The sequence below is a fragment of the Cherax quadricarinatus genome, chromosome 48 (assembly GCF_038502225.1).
Source record: "Cherax quadricarinatus isolate ZL_2023a chromosome 48, ASM3850222v1, whole genome shotgun sequence".
Lineage (NCBI taxonomy): Eukaryota > Metazoa > Arthropoda > Malacostraca > Decapoda > Parastacidae > Cherax > Cherax quadricarinatus.
In genome coordinates, this window is record NC_091339.1 from 12,935,152 (window position 1) to 12,959,311 (window position 24,160).

Consider the following 24,160-nt stretch of genomic DNA (forward strand, 5'->3'; position numbering starts at 1 on the left):
TGTAAGGTTTATATAGCGCCTCGGGAATATGTTATAAGGTTTATAGGTAACCTTCCCATAGAAAGGGAAGTTAATTCCGTTACCTCAGCTTGCAAATATCAACGCTCCCTTCCCTTTTCTCCTTTTTCGTTATACGTCATTCGTAAACATCGAAATGAATGTTTTGTAGTCACGTTATGAATAACAATGTGGCCTCAGGATATCTCTGGTAGATTCTGTTTAATAAATCTCTCTTCGTGGTCAGCTTTTTCACGGATTTTGAGAGTGTTGGACGCCGGTTGTCGAAGGCATTTGTTGATAGACACTTGGCCTGTTCGTGCGTGTCCGAGCGCATTCATATCAGTATCTGTATGGGATTGCAGGAGCAGAGTCTCAGCTCCTGGACCCGCCTCTCTATTGGCCACTACTTTATTTTTACTGCTCTAACGAACTAATTCTTCAAACTATGTATAGGTTCTGCTGTGTGCTTGAAAGGCAAAATGCCGGAAAAGTACCAAGACGAAACATCTATAGCCAGAGCAAGTCTTTATTAAGTAGCGTTTCGCTCACGCTCCCTCTCTTTCTCCCCCTCACTCTTTCTCCCCCTCTCTCTTTCTCTCCCTCTCTCTTTCTCTCCCTCTCTCTTTCTCTCCCTCTGTCTCTCTCTCCCTCTCTCTCTCTCTCTCTCTCTCTCTCTCTCTCTCTCTCTCTCTCTCTCTCTCTCTCTCTCTCTCACTCTCTCTCTCTCTCTCTCTCTCTCTCTCTCTCTCTCTCTCGCGCACACACACACACACACACACACACACACACACACACACACACACACACACACACATATTCTTTCAAATGCAAAGTGGATAAAAATACTGCCTTATCAACTTCATATTTATTCAAACAAATAATACAAAAATATTCATTTCACGTCGATTATTTTATATAGTTACTTTATATAGTTACAGCGCAGCAAGGGTGAGATTCAGGCCTCATACCGCGTCATCACCACCTTGCTGCAGGAAACAAATATATATATATTTATATATACTTATGTATTTTGTCTTCTTAGTAATATATATATATATGAGGAGGACACAAGTTTTAGCTTCGTAGCCCAAGACAACGAGTATGTCAACCCGTTTTCTTCGTCTTGTATGGCTGACTTTCTTAAAAGACCTTCGTACCCACATCGAAACAGAGAAACAATTTGACATTGAATTTTATTCTAATGTAATATATATATGTATATATATATATATATATATATATATATATATATATATATATATATATATATATATATATATATATATATATATATATATTACAATCTTTGGTTTAGCGGTAAGCAGTTGAGTTCCCCCTCCTTAAGCAACAGAATAGTTTCAAGTAAATATCTTTACTTTTATGTACATTACTTCATAGAAAAACTGGCAGATGTATGTAGCATTATGTGACTGCGTAATCCACAAGTGGTTCCTCTCCATCATCACCGAGAGCGTCAAGAAACGATCACTAGCAGAAGAGAGAGAATCATATAGATTTGAAATTGAAAGAGATTTTATTCAGAGCTATTATTCTGTATATTTTCCTTCCGTCTTCTTTGATCCCGTCTCAGACATTCACTTAGCTTTAGAGTGCAAGTTTCAAGGGCATCTTCGAGACCCTTTGAGCTAATGCTTCTTGAAAAGTGTTTTGGGTAATGGAAGGAGACGCTTCTGAGGTACTTTCATGCTTAGAACTCAAACCTCAATTAGTTATTGCATTCAAGGAAACACCCACAAGAGTTGAGTCACTCAGCGCTTGGGTAGCATAAGCCCTTCAACTGTTGAAAGGGCAATGGTATCTACTTGTTTCTTCCAGAATTTCAAGGATCTTCTTGAATTCTTCCTTAAGGCATCAGATCCTACTCTCTCTCTCATTATGAACTCTAAGAAATAAAAACCACATTCTGATAGGAATGTCATTAACTGAAATAGTCGCAACATTACAGAATAATAGCATCTTCCTTGTTTATTCATTTCAAACTCTTTGCTCTCTCTTTCCCATTGAACTCTTTACATCTTAAAGTGAATAAAACATGGTTGAGAAAAAAGCATGCGAAAATAGCGAAATCGTTAAAGATTCCTATCTCGATTGGGTAATTTTCTGGCAATCCACTTCGAAATGGCTGAGGCACCTCGCGAGAATAAAAAGAGCCGACGCACTTCGCGGTAAAATCTCACATGGTCGTTCTTTTTATCTCAAGACTTCGAGGTGCTCAACGCCACATTATACAACGCTCTCCTCCGCCTGCATTAGTTGGTCCACGGGGCAGTAGAGGTCAGTCCTCACTCCGGGGTAGTCGTCCATTTCCTTCGGCGAGTGTTGCTGCAGGACCAGAGGATGGTAGGACTCCGAATGTTCTCCCAGGGATTCCTGCAGAAGAAGTGGTCGGTGCTGTTGAGAAAGGCACATAACAAGATTAAAAATACCTATAACTCTTACACAGTTACATGCATAAAACTAAAAGAAATGTGCATATATATATATATATATATATATATATATATATATATATATATATATATATATATATATATATATATGTGTGTGTGTGTGTGTGTGTGTGTGTGCCTTTTATAATATGCAAAGAAGGATGATGAAAAGGAAGCTAAAGGTCTTTTCGTATTATTGGTAGTTCGCTAAGAATTTGTAGAATGAGGGAGAATAAGTGAGGTAAAAAAATAAGTTGTGCCAGCAGCTTGTTGCTGTTAGAGAGAGAGAGAGAGAGAGAGAGAGAGAGAGAGAGAAAATGAATAAGCGAGCTGAAAACCAGCACTACTGCTTGAGATATCATTTATTCACGATTAGATTCAGAGCTAACTTTACACGATCATTAGGGACTGCATAAAAGCATAGATAATCAGATATATGAACCATATCTCAATATTGCTAAAAAATTTTGCGAGTTGAACCTTGACATATATAATAAATCTCTAATTTCAAATATGCCGTTAATAGAGACCACAAATACATATTTTTGATGCTTTGTTTAACGATAATCATCATTAAAATTTTTAACGGGCAATAGTTTCCTAAATTATCACTAGCAGCAAGGGTTTATTTTCTGTTTAATTTAAAGGTTTATTAACAGAGGGATGGGGTTACAATGAGTCCTTTGGGAGATGTTTTAAACAAAACTTTCCTCGCTCATTATGTGGTAGAAAAGTTGAACGATTCCCCTGCTGAATTTAAACCATTGTTATATGGTAATTTGGTGGTGATAACGTTTTAATGTTTAAAGTACTTGATTATGTACCATTATTTTTGCAATATTTAAAATCAAGTCACCGAAATGTTGAATTCGTATCCGACGGAGACCAATGGAACACTGACTCTTCTTGGCATTCTTGTGAGCCACAGTGATAACAGCCTTGGCACTTCACTTTAGCTTAAATTAACATTTCAATGCTTAATTACAAAATTCTCTTCCTTTGTATCTATCCATTATAAAAGCAACTCAGTTCCCGCGATAATTACTAAAGCTTTTCGTATATTCTCAAAGTATTTCAGTCTTAATTCCTAATTTGAATTTTTAAAACTTTTTTTAATAGTTTTAGCAACATTTTTCGTAGTTATTACATAATGCTAAAAAGTATTGTTGACAGAGTAGTTCTTTATTTCCCCAAAACTTTCACAAATGTGAAGGGAAACGTGTACAACTAATGAGACATGTGTTCTTTTACCTAACATGTGGGTAATTCCACAAACATTATCACAACTTTTACAAAGATAACCTTTCTTGAAAAAAAAAGCCGATAAAAGATTTACATCTACAGGTGATAACTATATTTAAAAATAAATACACTATACAATGTCTCTAAGCTGAAAGATATTATACATGTTAAATTGCAGTCCTCTGTAGTCTATAAATATAATTGTTATAGCTGTAATGCTATTTATATAGGTAAACCACTTTTACTACGGGTCAGCATCTTTGAACACATGGAGAAATCAATTAGTTAAAAAAAATAAATCCCCCATCGACACCATGCCTAACCCTTCTAGGGTAGGGTAGGTGCCTGAGCCCGAGCCTTTAGCTCATAAGACTGTCATTCCCATTTGCCCCCTTGGGGCGGGGATGGCAGACCAGAGAGGCCTAGCTTGTTGCTAGGCCTGGGGACAGTTGGTCCCGAAGATGAGGAGGTACTTGTACCTCCTCCCATGGGAGACTTAAGTCTCGAGACACTCCCCAGATAGGGAGCCAAGGCCGGGTCACCACTACTTGGAAAAGACCCGGGCCGGGAGAATACCGGCGAAAAAAAAAAAATCCCCATTTAGCGCCGTATTCCAGCACTGTGACTCCTTAAAGTACATAACAGACGCGACATCATTCACCATGTCAACCAGTCCATGAAATACCACTGAGCTGGTCACAGTGAAGTCTCTGTACACCATTAGAAACAACCCTTCCCTGGGTAATATTGAGTGGTCCATAGAATTATTGCATTTCTAGTTTTTTATTTTTTATTTGTCATTTCCTATTACTTATATTAATTTGACTTTCATCATACGTTAAGATCTGATTCTCATCTTCTTAATAAGGCTCTACTTCCCAAGACATTTTGTTGTTGTTGAGATGTGTGTGTGTGTGTGTGTGTGTGTGTGTGTGTGTGTGTGTGTGTGTGTGTGTGTGTGAGAGAGAGAGAGAGAGAGAGAGAGAGAGAGAGAGAGAGAGAAAGAGCATTTTTCTTATCGAAAAGTTGAAAACAAATCCAAAGTTGTCCACTGAAAATTCTCTTCCCACCAAAGTAATAGAAGGAAGAGGAAACTATACTATCGAACGCAGTCAAATACCTACAGGTGTTTTGTCAGGAGAAAACAAAAAGCATTCCGCCCTTTATCTCGATCCACATCCCCACCGACGCATTCTGAAGCTTTTTAGATGAAAAGCATCAAGGAAAATAGACGATACGTAGGCTGTTCTATATTGCGTTTGTAGACCTACTTTGTGGATTTTATGCCACGAAACATCCGTGATTGCTTACTAATTTACAAAATAGTTTCAAAACGGAAAAACCTGAGACAGGAAAGTGCTCGATCGTTGTGAAAAAGACACTGCTTAGTGAGAATTACGTGGATAAGTATACACAGATGTACACGCGTCAGAAAGCCCTGAGAACCAAAGCTCAGATAGCAGCTTCAGAATAGTCTCTGCGACGTGAGGCTGATGAATACATATCCGAAGTGACGTCCGGAAAATTGAGACAAATGACTTACACGAGAGACCACGTTAAGAATAGACAACCGATTTTATTCTGGCATATAGCGATTTTATTTACTACGAAAATAATCACTGCAGTACATGGAAAGGCTGTAAATTTTCCGTGGATAGATGAGGGTAGAATACATTAGGATAATGTTTTCCCAGCATATCAAGAGATTCGATAATAAAGCAAATTTTCCTATACGGGAAAAGTATTATGTCAGGAGCCATTCAGGTGACGAAACTGCAAAAAGGGGGGAAATATTTTCCGAACTTTTCACCAAAATCCCATCGTTCTGAAGGCACTTCAAACACAGAAATGAGAAGTTTACAGGATCATAAATGGACGACTTGGATTGATTAAAGTTTCCAAAGCAAAATTGGTAAGCACTAGTCGATATGATGACGTTGTTTGGAGTACTAAACGTTGCTGATTATGAGCCAGTCCTGGGCAGCGATGGACATACATTTACATTTATAAGTTACAGCTACGGGTAGCTGTAAGAGAGCTGACATAGCATCTATATTTTTAAACGAAGACTTAAAGATGCCAATATCACCGACATGCATTATACCCCAAGTAATGTAAATGTACAGAATGTTAGGAGAGTAATGACAAACCTGGAGAGGAGAGGCATTTTCGTAGAAAATAAACACGGATTCAGGAATGGGAGATGCCGTCATGTAGGCCAACTGAAGCTTTACGATGGTTATAGAGATAAAACAATAGAAAGGGATATGCTGCCTGCATCTTTTGGGTTGAAAAATAGCATCTGACGTGGTTCGACGCGATACACACATCAATAAGCTAGATGAGTAAGAAGCGATAAATAAGAAAAGTGTCCCTACGAAAAGTCTTCTGTTTGTAGATAACGTAAAGCTAAAAAGAACAGTTTAATCGGAAGGGGATACGACTGGATTAGATAAAGTCTTCGAGACGCAGCAAGCACAGCTAAACTTTTGGCTACTGCAGTTCAACGTCGAGTAAATGAAAGATGGTCTGTGGCAGAGTATATAAGGAAGAAAAAAAATCTAAAATATCGAAAAAAGGAATTAATGTTTGGTGAATTCAGCATAGACCATTTGCCATACGAAATGAGGAACCGCAGCATATGCAAAGCTGGCAAATCTAGGAAACTACCTTCACTGACCTACAGTGCCTTTTAAGATACTAAAGTATGCAGTGCTAGCATTTTAAAGTCCACACCTGTTAAATAACGAAACAGACCATTTTGCCCCTGTGTGACAACATGAATAGGCTGATGCCATTTCTGAGGAACTATAATGCTGAATTGGTCATCATATTTTCAATCACTCTAGCAATGAATTGAATTTTTATTAATATATTGGCAATCACTGTTACTGACATGGAGCCCTAAGCCTCAAGAATAAAGGTAGGTGGTGCCGTATGTACTTGGAGACTATGCAACAAAAATATAGTGAATCCTCATAGTTTAACCCACCACCTGGCCACACTCAAGCTAAAAAACAAGGCCATGATTTTTCTTAATCGACATCATCATTCAAAAGACCCTCAGCTCTTGTGAGAAAATAACGCATCGTTATTTTCACCTGCCAGAAATACACCGCATGCTAGTGCCTCTTGTGGCTAACAACATTTAATTACATGTAAAATACATTACCTGTATACCGCAGAAAGGAAATAAATTATTTGTATTTTGCATTTGTAACTACCCAACAAATGAAAGGACTCGTATGTCTTCTTCATAGCAAATGCCACTCTCGGCCCGAACCTTCCAGTTATAAACCTCCACACCCCATTAAGGAAATTGAATCCCCGATAACCTGAAGTCACTTTTATGTAGGGAATTCCTTCTCGGGGAATAATACTGGGTATCCCTCGACAAATTACAAGCCGATGCTAGGTTAGTCTGAAAGGCTTCCTAAATCTATATTCGCATGTTTCTTATATATATATATATATATATATATATATATATATATATATATATATATATAGTGCCGAATATGTAAAACTGGTCAATTAGCAAGAACTCATTTAAAATTAAGTCCTTTCTGAAATTTTCTCTTATACGTTTAAAGATATATTTTTTTCATTAATGTTGATTTAAAAATTTATACTTTTGCACCAAAAGAATCTTAGAAAACTTACCTAACCTTATTATATCAAGAACAATTTATTTTAGCCTAACCCAACTAAATATATTTTAGATTTGTTTACAATAATTTAATCCTAAACAAACACAGTGAAATATATTTTTTTCGTTAGGCTAAGAATGATTTTGGCGAAATTATTCCATACACAAATTTTCACTTGTCCTATATGGCAAGATGAGCATTGCTATTTAAGCCAAGATCGCAAGTTTTGCCTATTCGGCACGACATATATATAATATAATATATATATATATATATATATATATAATATATATATATATATATATATATATATATATATATATATATATATATATATATATATATATATATACGTACATGTATATTCTGAAGGAGAAATTAGACATCAGTCAGACTTGGTGAGGTGGTGCACCATTGATCGTTCTTACACATCGACACCATGCCTAACCCTTCTAGGGTAGGGTAGGTGCCTGAGCCCGAGCCTTTAGCTCATAAGACTGTCATTCCCATTAGTCCCCTTGGGGCGGGGATGGCAGACCAGAGAGGCCTAGCTTGTGGCTAGGCCTGGGGACAGTTGGTCCCAAAGATGAGGAGGTACTTGTGCCTCCTCCCATGGGAGACTTAGGTCTCAGACACTCCCTAAAGAGGGAGCCAAGGCATGGCCACCACTTGGAAAAGGCCCGGGCCGGGAGAATACCGGCTAATATTTAATAAATAAATAATCGTTCTTACACCACTGGCAGTTAACTCACCAATAATCGTTCTTACACTACTTGCCGTTAACCCACCATTGACCATTAACTAACCCACCACTGACCGTTAACCTATCCTTGACCGTTAACCCATCACTGACCATAAACTCACCACTGACCGTTAACCCACCACTGATCGTTAACCCACCACTGACCGTTAACCCACCACTGATCGTTAACCCACCACTGACCGTTAACCCACCACTGACCGTTAACCCACCACTGACCGTTAACCCACCACTGATCGTTAACCCACCACTGATCGTTAACCCACCACTGATCGTTAACCCACCACTGACCGTTAACCCACCACTGACCGTTAACTCACCACTGACCGTTAACAAACCACTGACCGTTAACCCACCACTGACCGTTAACCCACCACTGACCGTTAACCCACCACTGACCGTTAACCCACCACTGACAGTTAACCCACCACTGACCGTTAACCCACCACTGACAGTTAACCCACCACTGATCGTTAACCCACCACTGACAGTTAACCCACCACTGATCGTTAACCCACCACTGACCGTTAACCCACCACTGACCGTTAACCCACCACTGACCGTTAACCCACCACTGACCGTTAACCCACCACTGACCGTTAACTCACCACTGACCGTTAACCCACCACTGACCGTTAACCCACCACTGACCGTTAACCCACCACTGACCGTTAACCCACCACTGACCGTTAACCCACCACTGACAGTTAACCCACCACTGACCGTTAACCCACCACTGACAGTTAACCCACCACTGACCGTTAACCCACCACTGACCGTTAACCCACCACTGACCGTTAACTCACCACTGATCGTTAACTCACCACTGACCGTTAACCCAGTATTGACTGTTCTTACGCCACTAATCGTTATCTCTAACATAAGTTAGAGATAACATGTGAATACATTAGGAAGAACAAAATAAAAAGTTCAGTACTCTCCAGTAACTCTGAATAACAAACAAAGAAACACAGGATTCAAAGTCTTGACTAAATTAGAATTTCACTTAAAAATATTAGCTGATGTCTCATAAATTAATCCTTTCATGTATATTTTAATTTCTTGCGTTGTATAAAAAATAACAGATGATAATTTCTTTCTTCCAGACACAAAAGCCAAGGAGCCAAAAGCGAAATAGACGTAATTTCACTGAAGTCTGTTCTCTTCTGCAGGTTTCAATGTTTCTTTGTTTTGTTTATGAAGAAGTAATTGTGAATACTACATTCTTTTGCAGCGTATGTATTGGAAATTGGATTAGTCAAGAAGATTCGCTAATACACACACACACACACACACACACACACACACTAATCGACATGTGCCTAGGACAAAATGGTAACTAACATATAATATATATATATATATATATATATATATATATATATATATATATATATATATATATATATATATATATATATATATTTTCAACAAGTCGGCCGTCTCCCACCGAGGCAGGGTGACCCAAAAAAGAAAGAAAATCCCCAAAAAGAAAATACTTTCATCATCATTCAACACTTTCACCACACTCGCACATTATCACTGTTTTTGCAGAGGTGCTCAGAATACAACAGTCTAGAAGCATACACATATAAAGATACACAACATATCCCTCCAAACTGCCAATATCCCAAACCACTCCTTTAAAGTGCAGGCATTGTACTTCCCATTTCCAGGACTCAAGTCCGACTATATGAAAATAACCGGTTTCCCTGAATCCCTTCACTAAATATTACCCTGCTCACACTCCAACAGATCGTCAGGTCCCAAGTACCATTCGTCTCCATTCACTCCTATCTAACACGCTCACGCACGCTTGCTGGAAGTCCAAGCCCCTTACCCACAAAACCTCCTTTACCCCCTCTCTCCAACCCTTTCGAGGACGACCCCTACCCCGCCTTCCTTCCCCTATAGATTTATATGCTTTCCATGTCATTCTACTTTGATCCATTCTCTCTAAATGACCAAACCACCTCAACAACCCCTCTTCTGCCCTCTGACTAATACTTTTATTAACTCCACACCTTCTTCTAATTTCCACACTCCGAATTTTCTGCATAATATTTACACCACACATTGCCCTTAAACAGGACATCTCCACTGCCTCTAACCGTCTCCTCGCTGCTGCATTTACCACCCAAGCTTCACACCCATATAAGAGTGTTGGTACTATACTTTCATACATTCCCTTCTTTGCCTCCATAGATAACGTTTTTTGACTCCACATATACCTCAACGCACCACTCACCTTTTTTCCCTCATCAATTCTATGATTAACCTCATCCTTCATAAATCCATCCGCCGACACGTCAACTCCCAAGTATCTGAAAACATTCACTTCTTCCATACTCCTCCCCAATTTGATATCCAATTTTTCTTTATCTAAATCATTTGACACCCTCATCACCTTACTCTTTTCTATGTTCACTTTCAACTTTCTACCTTTACACACATTCCCAAACTCATCCACTAACCTTTGCAATTTTTCTTTAGAATCTCCCATAAGCACAGTATCATCAGCAAAAAGTAACTGTGTCAATTCCCATTTTGAATTTGATTCCCCATAATTTAATCCCACCCCTCTCCCAAACACCCTAGCATTTACTTCCTTAACAACCCCATCTATAAATATATTAAACAACCATGGTTACATTACACATCCCTGTCTAAGACCTACTTTTACCGGGAAGTATTCTCCCTCTCTTCTACACACCCTAACCTGAGCCTCACTATCCTCATAAAAACTCTTTACAGCATTTAATAACTTACCACCTATTCCATATACTTGCAACATCTGCCACATTGCTCCTCTATCCACTCTATCATATGCCTTTTCTAAATCCATAAATGCAATAAAAACTTCCCTATCTTTATCTAAATACTGTTCACATATATGCTTCAATGTAAACACCTGATCCACACATCCCCTACCCACTCTAAAACCTCCTTGCTCATCCGCAATCCTACATTCTGTCTTACCTCTAATTCTTTCAATTATAACCCTACCGTATACTTTTCCTGGTATACTCAGTAAGCTTATTCCTCTATAATTTTTACAGTCTCTTTTGTCCCCTTTCCCTTTATATAAAGGGACTATACATGCTCTCTGCCAATCCCTAGGTACCTTCCCCTCTTTCATACATTTATTAAACAAAAGTACCAACCACTCCAACACTATATCCCCCCTGCTTTTAACATTTCTGTCATAATCCCATCAGTTCCAGCTGCTTTACCACCTTTCATTTTACGTAATGCCTCACGTACCTCCCCCACACTTACATTCTGCTCTTCTTCACTCCTAAAAGATGGTATACCTCCCTGACCAGTGCATGAAATTACTGCCTCTGTTTCTTCCTTAACATTTAAAAGTTCCTCAAAATATTCTCGCCATCTACCCAATACCTCCATCTCCCCATCTACTAACTCCCCTACTCTGTTTTTAACTGACAAATCCATATTTTCCCTAGGCTTTCTTAACTTGTTTAACTCCAAAATTTTTTCTTATTTTCATTAAAATTTCTTGACAGTGCCTCTCCCACTCTATCATCTGCTCTCCTTTTGCACTCTCTCACCACTCTCTTTACCTTTCTTTTACTCTCCATATACTCTGCTCTTCTTATAACACTTCTGCTTTGTAAAAACCTCTCATAAGCTACCTTTTTCTCTTTTATCACACCCTTTACTTCATCATTCCACCAATCACTCCTCTTTCCTCCTGCCCCCACCCTCCTATAACCACAAACTTCTGCCCCACATTCTAATACTGCATTTTTAAAACTATTCCAACCCTCTTCAACCCCCCCACTACTCATCTTTGCACTAGCCCACCTTTCTGCCAATAGTCGCTCATATCTCACCCGAACTTCCTCCTCCCTTAGTTTATACACTTTCACCTCCCTCTTACTTGTTGTTGCCACCTTCCTCTTTTCCCATCTACCTCTTACTCTAACTGTAGCTACAACTAAATAATGATCCGATATATCAGTTGCCCCTCTATAAACATGTACATCCTGGAGCCTACCCATCAACCTTTTATCCACCAATACATAATCTAATAAACTACTTTCATTACGTGCTACATCATACCTTGTATATTTATTTATCCTCTTTTTCATAAAATATGTATTACTTATTACCAAATTTCTTTCTACACATAGCTCAATTAAAGGCTCCCCATTTACATTTACCCCTGGCACCCCAAATTTACCTACTACTCCTTCCATAACATTTTTACCCACTTTAGCATTGAAATCCCCAACCACCATTACTCTCACACTTGATTCAAAACTCCCCACGCATTCACTCAACATTTCCCAAAATCTCTCTCTCTCCTCTACACTTCTCTCTTCTCCAGGTGCATACACGCTTATTATAACCCACTTTTCACATCCAATCTTTATTTTACTCCACATAATCCTTGAATTAATACATTTATAGTCCCTCTTTTCCTGCCATAGCTTATCCTTCAACATTATTGCTACTCCTTCTTTAGCTCTAACTCTATTTGAAACCCCTGACCTAATCCCATTTATTTATATATATATATATATATATATATATATATATATATATATATATATATATATATATATATATATATATATGTATATAATGTGCCGAATAGGTAAAACTGGTCATTAGCAAGAACTCATTTAAAATTATGTTCTTTCTAAAAATTTCTCTAATACGTTTAGACATATATTTTTTTTTTTCATTTATGTTAATGAAAAAATTAATAATTTTATACCAAAAGAAAATTAGAAAACTGACCTAACCATATTATAACAAGCGCAATTTAATTTAGCCTAATCTAGTTAAGTATATTTTAGATAAGTTTACAATAATTTAATAATAAACAAAATTAAATATATTTTTCTAGTTAGGCTCACAATGATTTTTGCGAAATTATTGCATACACAAATTTTAGCTTGCCTTATTCGGCAAGAATAGCGTTGGTATTTAAGCCATAAACGCAAGCTTTACTTATTCGGCACATTAATATATATATATATATATATATATATATATATATATATATATATATATATATATATATATATATATATATATATATATATATATATATATATGCAATAAGATCACAGTAAACAGGTGACTTCAGTATATGCAAAACAACCACTTTGAAAGAATAGATTGTTCCTTGATAATGTGAGTAGTCACGAAAGCGTTTGGAATTTCTCTATTCTTTCCCAGTGGTTGTTTTGCGTATATATATATATATATATATATATATATATATATATATATATATATATATATATATATATATATATATATATATATATATATATATATATATATATATATATATATATATATATATATATTATATATAAATTATATATATATAATATATATATATATATATATATATATATGTAAACATTATATATATATGTTATATATATATATATATATATTATATATATATATATATTATATATATATATATATATATATATATATATATATATATATATATATATATATATACATGTATATATATATATATATATATATATATATATATATATATATATATATATATATATATATATATATATATATATATATAACGCGTATGTTCTTGTCCATGTATGGCTGTATATATGTATGTTTGCATACATGTACATTTGCATGCTTGTATATATTAATAGATTTACGAATATGTGTATACGCCTAGGCCCAGGAGTCAACAACTTACCATAGGAATATCTTCGCCCAGGGAGGTGTCAAGCACTTCGTACATCGTAGCGTCAACTTTGCTTTCCGCTGAGGACAGAAGGTCGTAGGTCTCCTCTGGAAGGATAAGCAGGAGAAAACATTGTCACGGGCGCAATGAATGAAAAATAAACAACTGAAAAGGTTTAGAAGTTTGCATAGATTTTTGAGTCTTACAACTGATGAGCAAAACTACTGTGTGTGTGTGTCGCGCGTAGAATGGTAGAATGTGTATGAAGGGGAGGCAGGAGCCTAGTTCACTGGACTATACAAAACCAGGCATTAAGCCTCGGGACACAAGGAACAGGAATGTAGATGACATTTTTGCTATCTAGGAAGCGGAATAGAGAGCACGGTATTGTCTTAGAACTCCTCAAAGGCAGAATCATCTATAAAGAACAAAATATAAGCCTGGCCAGAGTAACTGAAACTTTAAGCTCAAATTCAGTGTTAGTTCAAAGCATTAAATTTAAAGAAGAGTAACTTCCCGGTATGTTTACAATCAGAGGGAATACTTTAACTGGTTTCAGATGTTTACTATGAACCCACGAATTGGAACAGTTATTTGCATATTTAAGTCAATATTTTTACCAAATAAAAGAAATTATGACAAAAGCATTATGGGAAAGCAGACCTCAACACCTAGAACAAGAAAGCAGGATCATCATTACGCAGTTCATCATCTGACTCTCCATAGAGAACATTACAGTATTGATGTGTTTTACATCCTGAGTTCGAAAACAGTCATAATAAAATGCCCTTAATATCTGACCTCTACTTATCAGTATCATATACACAGCTACAAAGTCCTTTTGATGTCATTTTCGTCCTTAGACTTCCAAGTATAGTTCTGCTTGTTAAAATCCAGCAAAGTTGTTCCTTCCGGATACAAGGAAAGTCGTCACAGAGTATCACACCTTCATACAAACTTCTGAGTGAACAACATTTTTCTAATGGGAACAAAAACTTTTCCAGGAAAGTCATTTTTCTAATGGAAATGAATTAAACTTTGCATCTCCTTCTTCAGCTCTTGCACGAAGTCCTTTCTTCTTTCTCAGAGTTACTTTCGGGAGTTGTGTCGTCTTTCACATGTAGAAATTATTTGTTTATGAATCAAGAGTAAAACAGGATAACAGTGGGATTGAAGAGTGAAAGAATAAAAATAAATAGGCTGCTGTAAGACCGATGTATCATAAATTATTATTTATGGGGAAGCCCTAAACCCGTATGGTTCAAAGATCGCCTATGGGAAAATTGGAGGTAATCAAGTTTCATTCAAGGAAGTGGAAGGTAGTTTCATTTCTTTTGATCAAGAGCTTTTCGCCAAAATCAAGGCAGCCCCTCTGTCCTGTCGCAGCCTCGGTGAATTCAATGAATTTTATTGCTGCCTTCGCTGCTGGCTGCTTCCTCGATGTCGTCAATTTCATGGATCACCACATGTAATCCCTCTGGGGATAGTGATCACCTTTTTTTTCCCTCAGTTAACTAATTGATTTCTTCACCCTGTCACCACCTTTATGCCGTCCTCTGTTAGCCTTCCTGGTCGACTGCATCCGCGATTTTGTATCATTGACTAACCTTCTGTTATTCATTTTACTTTCACTCTTTGGATTATCAAGTAATTCAGCATCACGTCAAAAACTCGCACTTGGGAGAGGAGCGTTAGGATGACTTTCGGTCCATCCTGGACCACTGTCAAATGGTTCGTGATGGACCGAAACGTTGTCCTTACGTTCCTCTCGAGAGTGCCGGTTTTCGGTGAATTGTTCCAGCCACTATATTATGACTTTTAATGTTTTAATTGAGAGTTAGTTTCACTTTAACTGTTGAACATATCATTGTCCTGATAAAAATAATTGAGGTTCAAGTACTTTCGCAGATTCAGAAGCGTCAACTTATAAATATTCTTCTTATCCTCCCTTATTGCTTCAAGGTTCATTTCAATTATTTGGCTATATTATTTACTTTTCTGCAGTGATATTTGGTTCGTCAGGAAAGTGGAAAGTGTCTCTTAACATGGGTGTTTGTTAGATAATGACATGTTCACTGTTAGCAACCACTGGTGTAACTCTGTTGTATCAGTGATTATGCAATTACTTGAGTACCAGTGTTGAGTATCAGGGATTAAGCAGCTACCTGTGTACCATTGTTGAGTATCAGGGATCAAGTAACAGCTGGCCTGTCGGTGCTATAAGCATACGGAAGCCGGACTTTCTACCCCCACTAAAAAAAGGAACACACATTAGGAAATATTTTTCCTACAATGTTTCTTTTACACGTTAATGTACTCACAGAGTATTAGAAAGTGTGGCTATTTTGACGCTCTTCTGTGTTTCCTTTGTTCATCGCTCACCGTTGTCGATCTTACTGCCGTGTTCGTTGAAGCAGTTTCATACTATCTGCTTTAACACGGCCAAGATTGTTTATATTGCCCATTACTTCTTAATCATAAACACTTCGCCGTTTTGCTGGCGTTACATAAAATCTTTTAGTTTTCTATCCCCTTTTTACTGCAATTGCTAACTTGTATCTTTTAAAATAACACGTTTTCTCTCTTTCACGTTTATTCAGTTTTTTTTTCTCGTTATTCTTCATCCTTCTTCTTCTATGTATATATATATATATATATTTTTTATATGCTAGCTCTGCATCATAATTTTAATGCTTTGGTAATGAAACGTTTTTGTGTATTTAATTTTCCGTAATAAAATCAAATAAAATTTCCAACACTTAATGCAGTGTAGTCTGACCACATGTGGGTCTGTGCTCACCTCTTTGTGGTTACAGATGCAGAGACTCATTCTGGCCCTATCATACCTGTGCCTAAAGTTATGTATGGAGACTGCCTCTACCATTTCTTCGTCTAGGTCATTCCACTTTTTGACTACCCTGAGACAGAAGAAACAAGAACGTTTCTCTGACTTATTTGTGCCTTTAACTTCCAGATGTTAAAGGTCTTAGTTTATCCCTGTACACGTTATCAAGTCATTTGAAGGTTTGGTAAGTCCTTAAATGAGGTGTTTCTGCCTTCTTATATTATATTTCAGTTACTCTGCTCACTTACCTTCGCCCTGGTACTAGTCCTCTGTGTGTCTACATATCTCCACTGTTTTGACATTATTTATTGCGTGTAGGTTTCAAGGTGGTGCATCACAATCTAAGACTGGCCTGACATATATTGTACTTAATGTGAATGACTCTTTGCTGAGGTTCCTGAAAGCTAATCCTAGATTTACCAAACAAACATTCTCTGCAGAAAGTATTTTGCTGAGACGAGCCTCGGGCGATGTGCTAGGTACTGCACTTAGCCCTGGGTCTTCATTACATAAGGTTTGCAGCCTTTGTTTCTGGAACCTGTTCTAATAACCCACTCTTTACCATTCGCCAGTTTTCATAACCTTGCACTTGTTGGACTGAATTCTGGTAACCATTTGTCAGATAAATCATGTAGTTTGTCTAAGTAAAGCTGCGGCTTTCCTCTTTTCTCTTCTATTGCTATTCTCTCCATTTATCTCACGTCTTTGAACATATGATGCATTTTTACTCTATTTCGGAAATTCGTTCACATAGACCAATGAGATTACTTGTCACATTTACTCGTTTTAATGCCTCTTCCAAGACAGTCACTATCTCCACTCTACTGGGTATTCTTTTATTCAGTGTAGTGGCTTCTCTGTAATTCCTGCATTCTCATCCGGCTTGTGATTCAGTGTCTTGTGTGTTACAGTGTCAGATACCTTTTTCCAGCTCATGAATATGCAATATACCCATTCCTCTCACTTGTCATCAAGTCATAGAATTAAAGCAGGTTTGAGAGATATGATTTCCTTTCTGTAAACTTGTGCTGGTTGTGTTTATAAACAACATCTCTCCAGGTGCTCCACTATTTACTTTTCTGATTATCTTCTCCATTACCTTGAATAGTATGCATGCCAATAGTACTGGTTTGTAAATTAATGTAAGCTATCGACTCTCGTTGTACATTTGCCGTCTGGACAATTGGTTTCCAGATTTTAGCTATTTGTTCACACAGTACATCTGCTTCCACTTTTACAACCCTAGATGAGAAATTGTCTGATCCTTTTAGTTATCAACCAGATTAGTAGTTTTCCGTTGTTCTGTATATTGTACAGTATTCTTAGGTTTGCTTAATGCTTTTGACTCGTGTGTTTTCCCTATTCCCTTATTTAGCTAAAATGCCTGTTCCATTACCTATGTATCCCTTCTGTTCCTATTACTATTTCATATTTGGCTTTAAATGCTACGTCATTTCCAAGTTTTCGCTCAGTCTTGTTTCTCAGTAATGCTTGCTGTGTTCTTCTTGTAATTTCTCTGCCTCTACCTTCTATGGTTTTTCCATGTTCTTGCACCTTTAGCATTTCTCCATCGCTGGTAAACCACGGGCTCGACTTTCTCCTTTACTTCTAGATAGCAGTTTCTCCTCGGCCTCCCGGAACACTCCAGCTAAGTAGTTGATCATTTCATTCCTTGTTTGTCTTTTCCATTCACTTTTATACTGCACTGCATTTAGGATTTCTCTCTCTCTCTCTCTCTCTCTCTCTCTCTCTCTCTCTCTCTCTCTCTCTCTCTCTCTCTCTCTCTCTCTTTCTCTCTCTCTCTCGCTCTCTCTCGCTCTCTATCACGCGCGCTTGCGTGTACTCACACAGCTGTGGTTGCAGGAGTCGAGTTATAGCTCCTGGCCCCACCTCTTTACTCATCGCTACACACACACACACACTGTTCGTGTGTGTGTGTGTGTGTGTGTGTGTGTGTGTGTGTGTGTGTGTGTGTGTGTGTGTGTGTGTGTACTCACCTAGTTGAGGTTGGAGGGGTCGAGTCCAAGCTCCTGTGTGTGTGTGTGTGTGTGTGAATTTTTGTACGTGTTCGTGTGTGCGCGCGTGCGCCTGTTTTTGTGTGGGGGGGGGGCCTTGACCCATCGTTCAAACATATATTTTTAAGCCTTCCAGCGACACACGAACCTTTGAAAAACTAACTCCTGCATATCGGATCAATGTCAGCATGGAAAACTCACTATTACATTTATGTAAACTTCCAACAACTCCATTTTTAAGGTAAACTGCTGTTCCGATATTGTATGCATAAATTCACTATACAGACTTTACCCGCCACACATACAATATATTTAATCTATTAAGACCATTGAGATTAAATTTTATCGAAAAAAAGCCACACTTATATTTTAAAGGCGAATGATATAAAATAGAATTTAAAGCCCAAGTACCTATAATTCTTAAGCTTATCTTGATTATTGGTGAGTAACATTACTATTCACGTAAAGTAAATGAATGAAATATTTAATTTGCTTAATAATTTTTATGATCGGAAGCGTCACTCTTCACTGAATGGGATGTTCTGTATATTCCGACATATAAGGCGCGCTTTTTTTCCCACAAAAAGTCTTGGAGAATCATCCTGTGCTTTATATGCAAAAGTTTGGGGGTCAAGTGTAGGCTTTGGGTTACGCTTTAGAGTAAAGTAAGAGGGTAATTAACCGTTATGATACTTTTCTCGTGCACCTTATATACGCATGTGTAGCCCCTTTACCCCCCCCCCCCAATCCCGCTGCCTGCCATTTCTCCAGTTATACAACGTTAAACTAAACGAAAAACAGATTTACAAGTATTACGATACAATTTAGGTCATGGTTGTCTCTTAGCGGGATGATGTGTTCTAGCAAACTCCTTACGACGACGTCATTAACGTTGCTTCCTATATATGCCGTCCCTTGGAAGATACACAGTTCAGATCGTGAAATGGTCGGCTATGACATCGCTGCACTCTCATTTACCCTGTGTGGTTAGGTGCAGCAAGAAAGTCATTTCAACTGAAGGTTATTTTTGGCTCGAGACCCATGTGAGTTGCAGAGTACGGAGTGACGTGTAATGGTACAAAATACTAACACGATAGCAAAAAGAGACATCAGTTATACGGAATCTTTTAGTGATGATGTTTCGCCCACATAGTTGGTTTTAATAAATCACAAGTTTGTGACTTGATAAAGTCTACTGTGTGGGCGAAACGACATCAATAAAGGATTCGACATGATTGAAATTCTTGCTTATTACCAGAGATAGAGATTGCTACAAAATCTCTCTAGTTATCACCACTCGCAGCTGTGGCCGGTGATCTCGAGTTTGGACGTCACAGCCTTGAGAATAACTGAAGCAATTTGATATTTATGGGCCAGTAGGCCTGCTGCAATGTTCCTTCTTTCTTATACTCTTTTGTTCCGTGATAAGGCTGCCCCTGGTCAGTTGTATGTGGGCCTTCATTGCAGCTGATCTTGTTGCTGGAATCTTATGAGACTGGTGCTGTCTACGAAGCTAGGGCAGTGCAACCGTAATGACTTAAAGCTTAACTGGAAGTGTGGCTTATACTCAGTATAATTCATCCAGAGTAAGGTTGAAGGCATCTTTTTTTTCAAAATGAACCTCAAAACGATGTATTCACTTAGTTTGATACTGTACAGGATGGTGAGCAACGCTGCAAGTAGACCAGCTGAAGGAGGAACAGAAATTTAGTGAAAAGGTTGAAAGCCGCATTGGAATCAGTGTATCCTATCCTGTTTTCCATTTATTCATGATTGAGTGTCATGACCCTTCCATCCTCTCCTAGAAATTCGTCGAGACGAATGTTTAGTCAGTTTGCAATCCATGCTAGGTGACTTGAGACTTGATGAATGATATTTTATGTCTTCTGGCAGATATTCTGTGGTCTCAGCTACAGTGCCAGTGTCTGGGAAACAAAAGATGAACTCACTAGACAAGCTTACTGTGACTTCCTTTTAATGACAGAGCAGGAAAGGAGGGATTACCCTGCTGAGCACCTTCAGTCGAGTTCATCTCACATTCATCATGATTGAATAACTTTATGTATGGAAAAGAATGAAGACCAGGTAAAAACATATCTCTTTAGACTAAATGAAATACATTTTTTTTCCTTGATTTTTTCCTGCTTAATATTACCGAGTTATGTACGTGCTGCTGCTTCGTACACTTGCGAAATCCTGAACAAAAACTGAAGTTTCAGAAGAATAGCCGCATGCCGGCTGAATGCTATCACAGCTCTGATAGTTTCGCTACCTGTGGTGGTGATCGTGCTTGTAACGTTTTCCCCTCTTAAGTTGTGGTGGTGCTAGTGCTACTACATCAGGGTAGTGTCGGCAGTTATTTTCCACGAAGTGGTAATAATCTTCCACGAAGTGCTACGCTCAGCACGGGCGTAGCACTTCACATATATAAGTCTGCTGCTGCAGCAGCTGCTAATAATAATAATAATAATAATAATAATAATAATAATAATAATAATATGTAGCTCGTGTAGATGTAATTAATCTTAATTACGATATTTAATAGAGTAAAGAATAGATTATTTTAGTTTCCAGTATTAACCACCAGTTTCGTCAATAATTACAGCATTGCTACTTTGTTAAGGTGTTATGCTCAAATAATTCTCTAATGACATAATCAAATTTATTCCGTATATATTACGACGAGCAAGCAAGCTGCCTCTGTTATCGATATTATTATTCGCGTGAAGCACTAAACCAGCGTGGGCCGTTAAGTACAAGGAGTGGTGAAGGCTCGATTCTCTGTCCGCCGAGTGCGAGGCACACACGCTGCTTACACAGGCTACCTACCTGTGCTAATGTAAGGTGTCCCCTGTCTGCTTTCCCAGTATATCTCACAAGTGAGACAATTTGTGAATGTTCAGTTATGTTATCCCTTCATTCTCACTCTCTCTCTCTCTCTCTCTCTCTCTCTACTTCCGTCTCTGTTACTCACTTTCCTCTCTCCCTTTCTTTCCCCTGCCTTTCTCACTCTTTCCTCTTCCATCATTCTATCGCTCTCAGTCTTCTTTCTTTCCTCCCCATTCCGTTTCCTCCAGTTTTTTATCTTTTTTAAATATATATTTAATAATTTTGCAAAGCATATTTTAAAGTTCGGATTAATACTAAATAAAACTTAACACTAATAAATAAAACTATATGAGTGATATGTCACTAATATGAATTGATAATTGTTACACTGTATAACATTATCATAATGCATGTAAATTAATTATGAAGCACTCATGTATTTTAATTTTTTAATATTGATCAAAAAATCAAATAAAATGTAAGCATACACACTCGCCCTTCTCTCTCTCTCTCTCTCTCTCTCTCTCTCTCTCTCTCTCTCTCTCTCTCTCTCTCTCTCTCTCTCTCTCTCTCTCTCTCTCTCTCTCTCTCAATTACCATCACCCTGCATATTACGGCTCTCGTGACTACAGCCTCCAGCCAACCATTTTCGAAAATTAATGAAGTTTGTCAAAAATGATCATCTAGGAAAGAAAACATAAGTGATTACCTTGTCGACCAATAGAGCAGAGAGAGAGAGAGAAGAAGAAGAAGAAGAAGAAGAAGAAAGAAGAGAAGAAGAGAGAGAGAGAGAGAGATAGAAAGAGAGACAGAGAGAGAGGGAGAGAGAGAGAGAGAGAAACTCCGAGCTTAGAAGGATGCTATACCATGGAGTTAGGTAATAAGCCAAACTTTTTTAATTATATTCTTAGTAAAAAGACTTGGCCGATGTTAGCTTGGACAACAACTGACAACGTAACACACTGATGTGGCGCCCACTGCTATATTAGATTTGAAGCCTATCGACTATAAGAGTTTTTAAAGACCCTTCACGGAGCCTAAATCCTATCGTAGATTTAAAAGCATTCTGACTACACGAGACTTGTATTGGAAACTTCATTACGTATACATCGTATAGACTAAACGAGGTTATTAAGGTTGGGTCATCGGGTATTATTCCTGTTGCCTACTCTAGGGTTATTAAGGTTGGTTCAGTAGCTTTAAGCCTATCGACTACACAAGGGTCATCAAGTCTGTATTATAACCTCGACACCATCAGTTAGAGATACATTAAACGCTGAAGCAGGGATTAAAGCTAAACTCCCAACGTGTAAACAATGATAGGTTTGCGGAAACAAATCACAGGACAAGGTCTGTCTGACTTAGAGGACAAAGAATCGAGTCTCCAGCACTTCCTACGCTGAATGACCCAGACGGGTTTAGCAATCCAAATACTGCTACTGCAGAAACAATAACAACAACTACTACTACTATTTCTACTATTAATAAAAATAATAAAAATAATAATAATAATAATAATAATAATAATAATAATAATAATAATAATAATAATTCTGCTCTAGTTGTGCATACCTTCCATGTATCGCTAAGAAGGTATAATTTATATAGAGGAACCATATTTACACTTTTAGGTATCCATATTAAAAACAGAATTAGCAGTATATTTTTAAACCACAAGCAAAAATTATCATATTTTTCACCCAATGCACTCTCGCAACTATACGTTAAGTGGAGTTGTGAGAGTGCAAAACGCAAAGTCTACCAGAAAATGATTAGAAAGGTTGAAGTGAAAGAAATTTTGCGATTGGCTGCGGAGATCAGAAGTAACTGCAACATGCAGTTTCCCGGTTGTCTGATCTACGCAACTTCAACCTGTGCACCTCTAGTGCCCCGTAACACATTTAACCGATACTCCAATTAATGGCAAGTATGGACCAACATATCCGGTACTTAATTGCCGATGCCATGATTTATTCAAGCGCGGAGTATTTAGATGTCAGCATCTCGTATTTTGGAAAATATATATTCCTTCATAAATTTTCACAGGAAGTTTATATGAGTCGTGTCAGGGAAGTGTGGGGAACATTTGACAAGAGACATCAGGCACAGAGTGTATCTGCCAGGGATTTTCATAATACGATAATGACGATATCATATGCAAGCGTTTTCTTATCTTTTACGATGATGTCGTAATGAATTTTTGAAATCGGAAATGGACTTTCTGAACACTGTGTGTGTGTGTGTGTGTGTGTGTGTGTGTGTGTGTGTGTGTGTGTGTGTGTGTGTGTGTGTGTGTGTGAAAAAGAAATATTCAGAAAAATTAATATTTTGGCCATCAAGGCCCTCTGTAGCTGACCGAAGAGGCCGGGGAGGGAATGCTCTAGCGTGAGTAGAGCAAAAACAAGAGGAGTAACATTAAATGTACAAATAAACCACACAAGAAAAGCAGCCTAGACTACTTCCCCTAGATATGATAATTCTTATGGAACTTTATGACACAGGCTACACAAACTTGCAAGGCGTTTGAGCTTCAGGTAAGCGGGTTTGTGGAGTGGAAGGGGTTGGAGGGAGGGGACGGGGTAGGAGGATGGTTGGATGGAGGGAGGGAAGGGTAAAAAGGGAGAGTGGGAGGGAAGGGGGTAAACGGGAGTAAGAA

General features: G+C 37.8%; 1 protein-coding gene across 1 annotated transcript in view; it reads right to left on the minus strand.

Annotated features, from left to right (window-relative positions):
• Positions 1-1,311: 1,311 nt before the first annotated feature.
• The window catches only part of LOC128696186 (protein turtle homolog A), a 382,411-nt gene continuing 359,562 nt past the window's right edge, over positions 1,312-24,160 (minus strand). The window contains exons 13-14 of the mRNA XM_070094792.1: positions 13,828-13,922; positions 1,312-2,412 (exon numbers count right to left, since the gene is read on the minus strand). Coding sequence (XP_069950893.1) covers positions 2,245-2,412; positions 13,828-13,922 — 263 coding nt within the window. The 3' untranslated portion in view covers positions 1,312-2,244. The remainder of the gene's footprint in view (positions 2,413-13,827; positions 13,923-24,160) is intronic.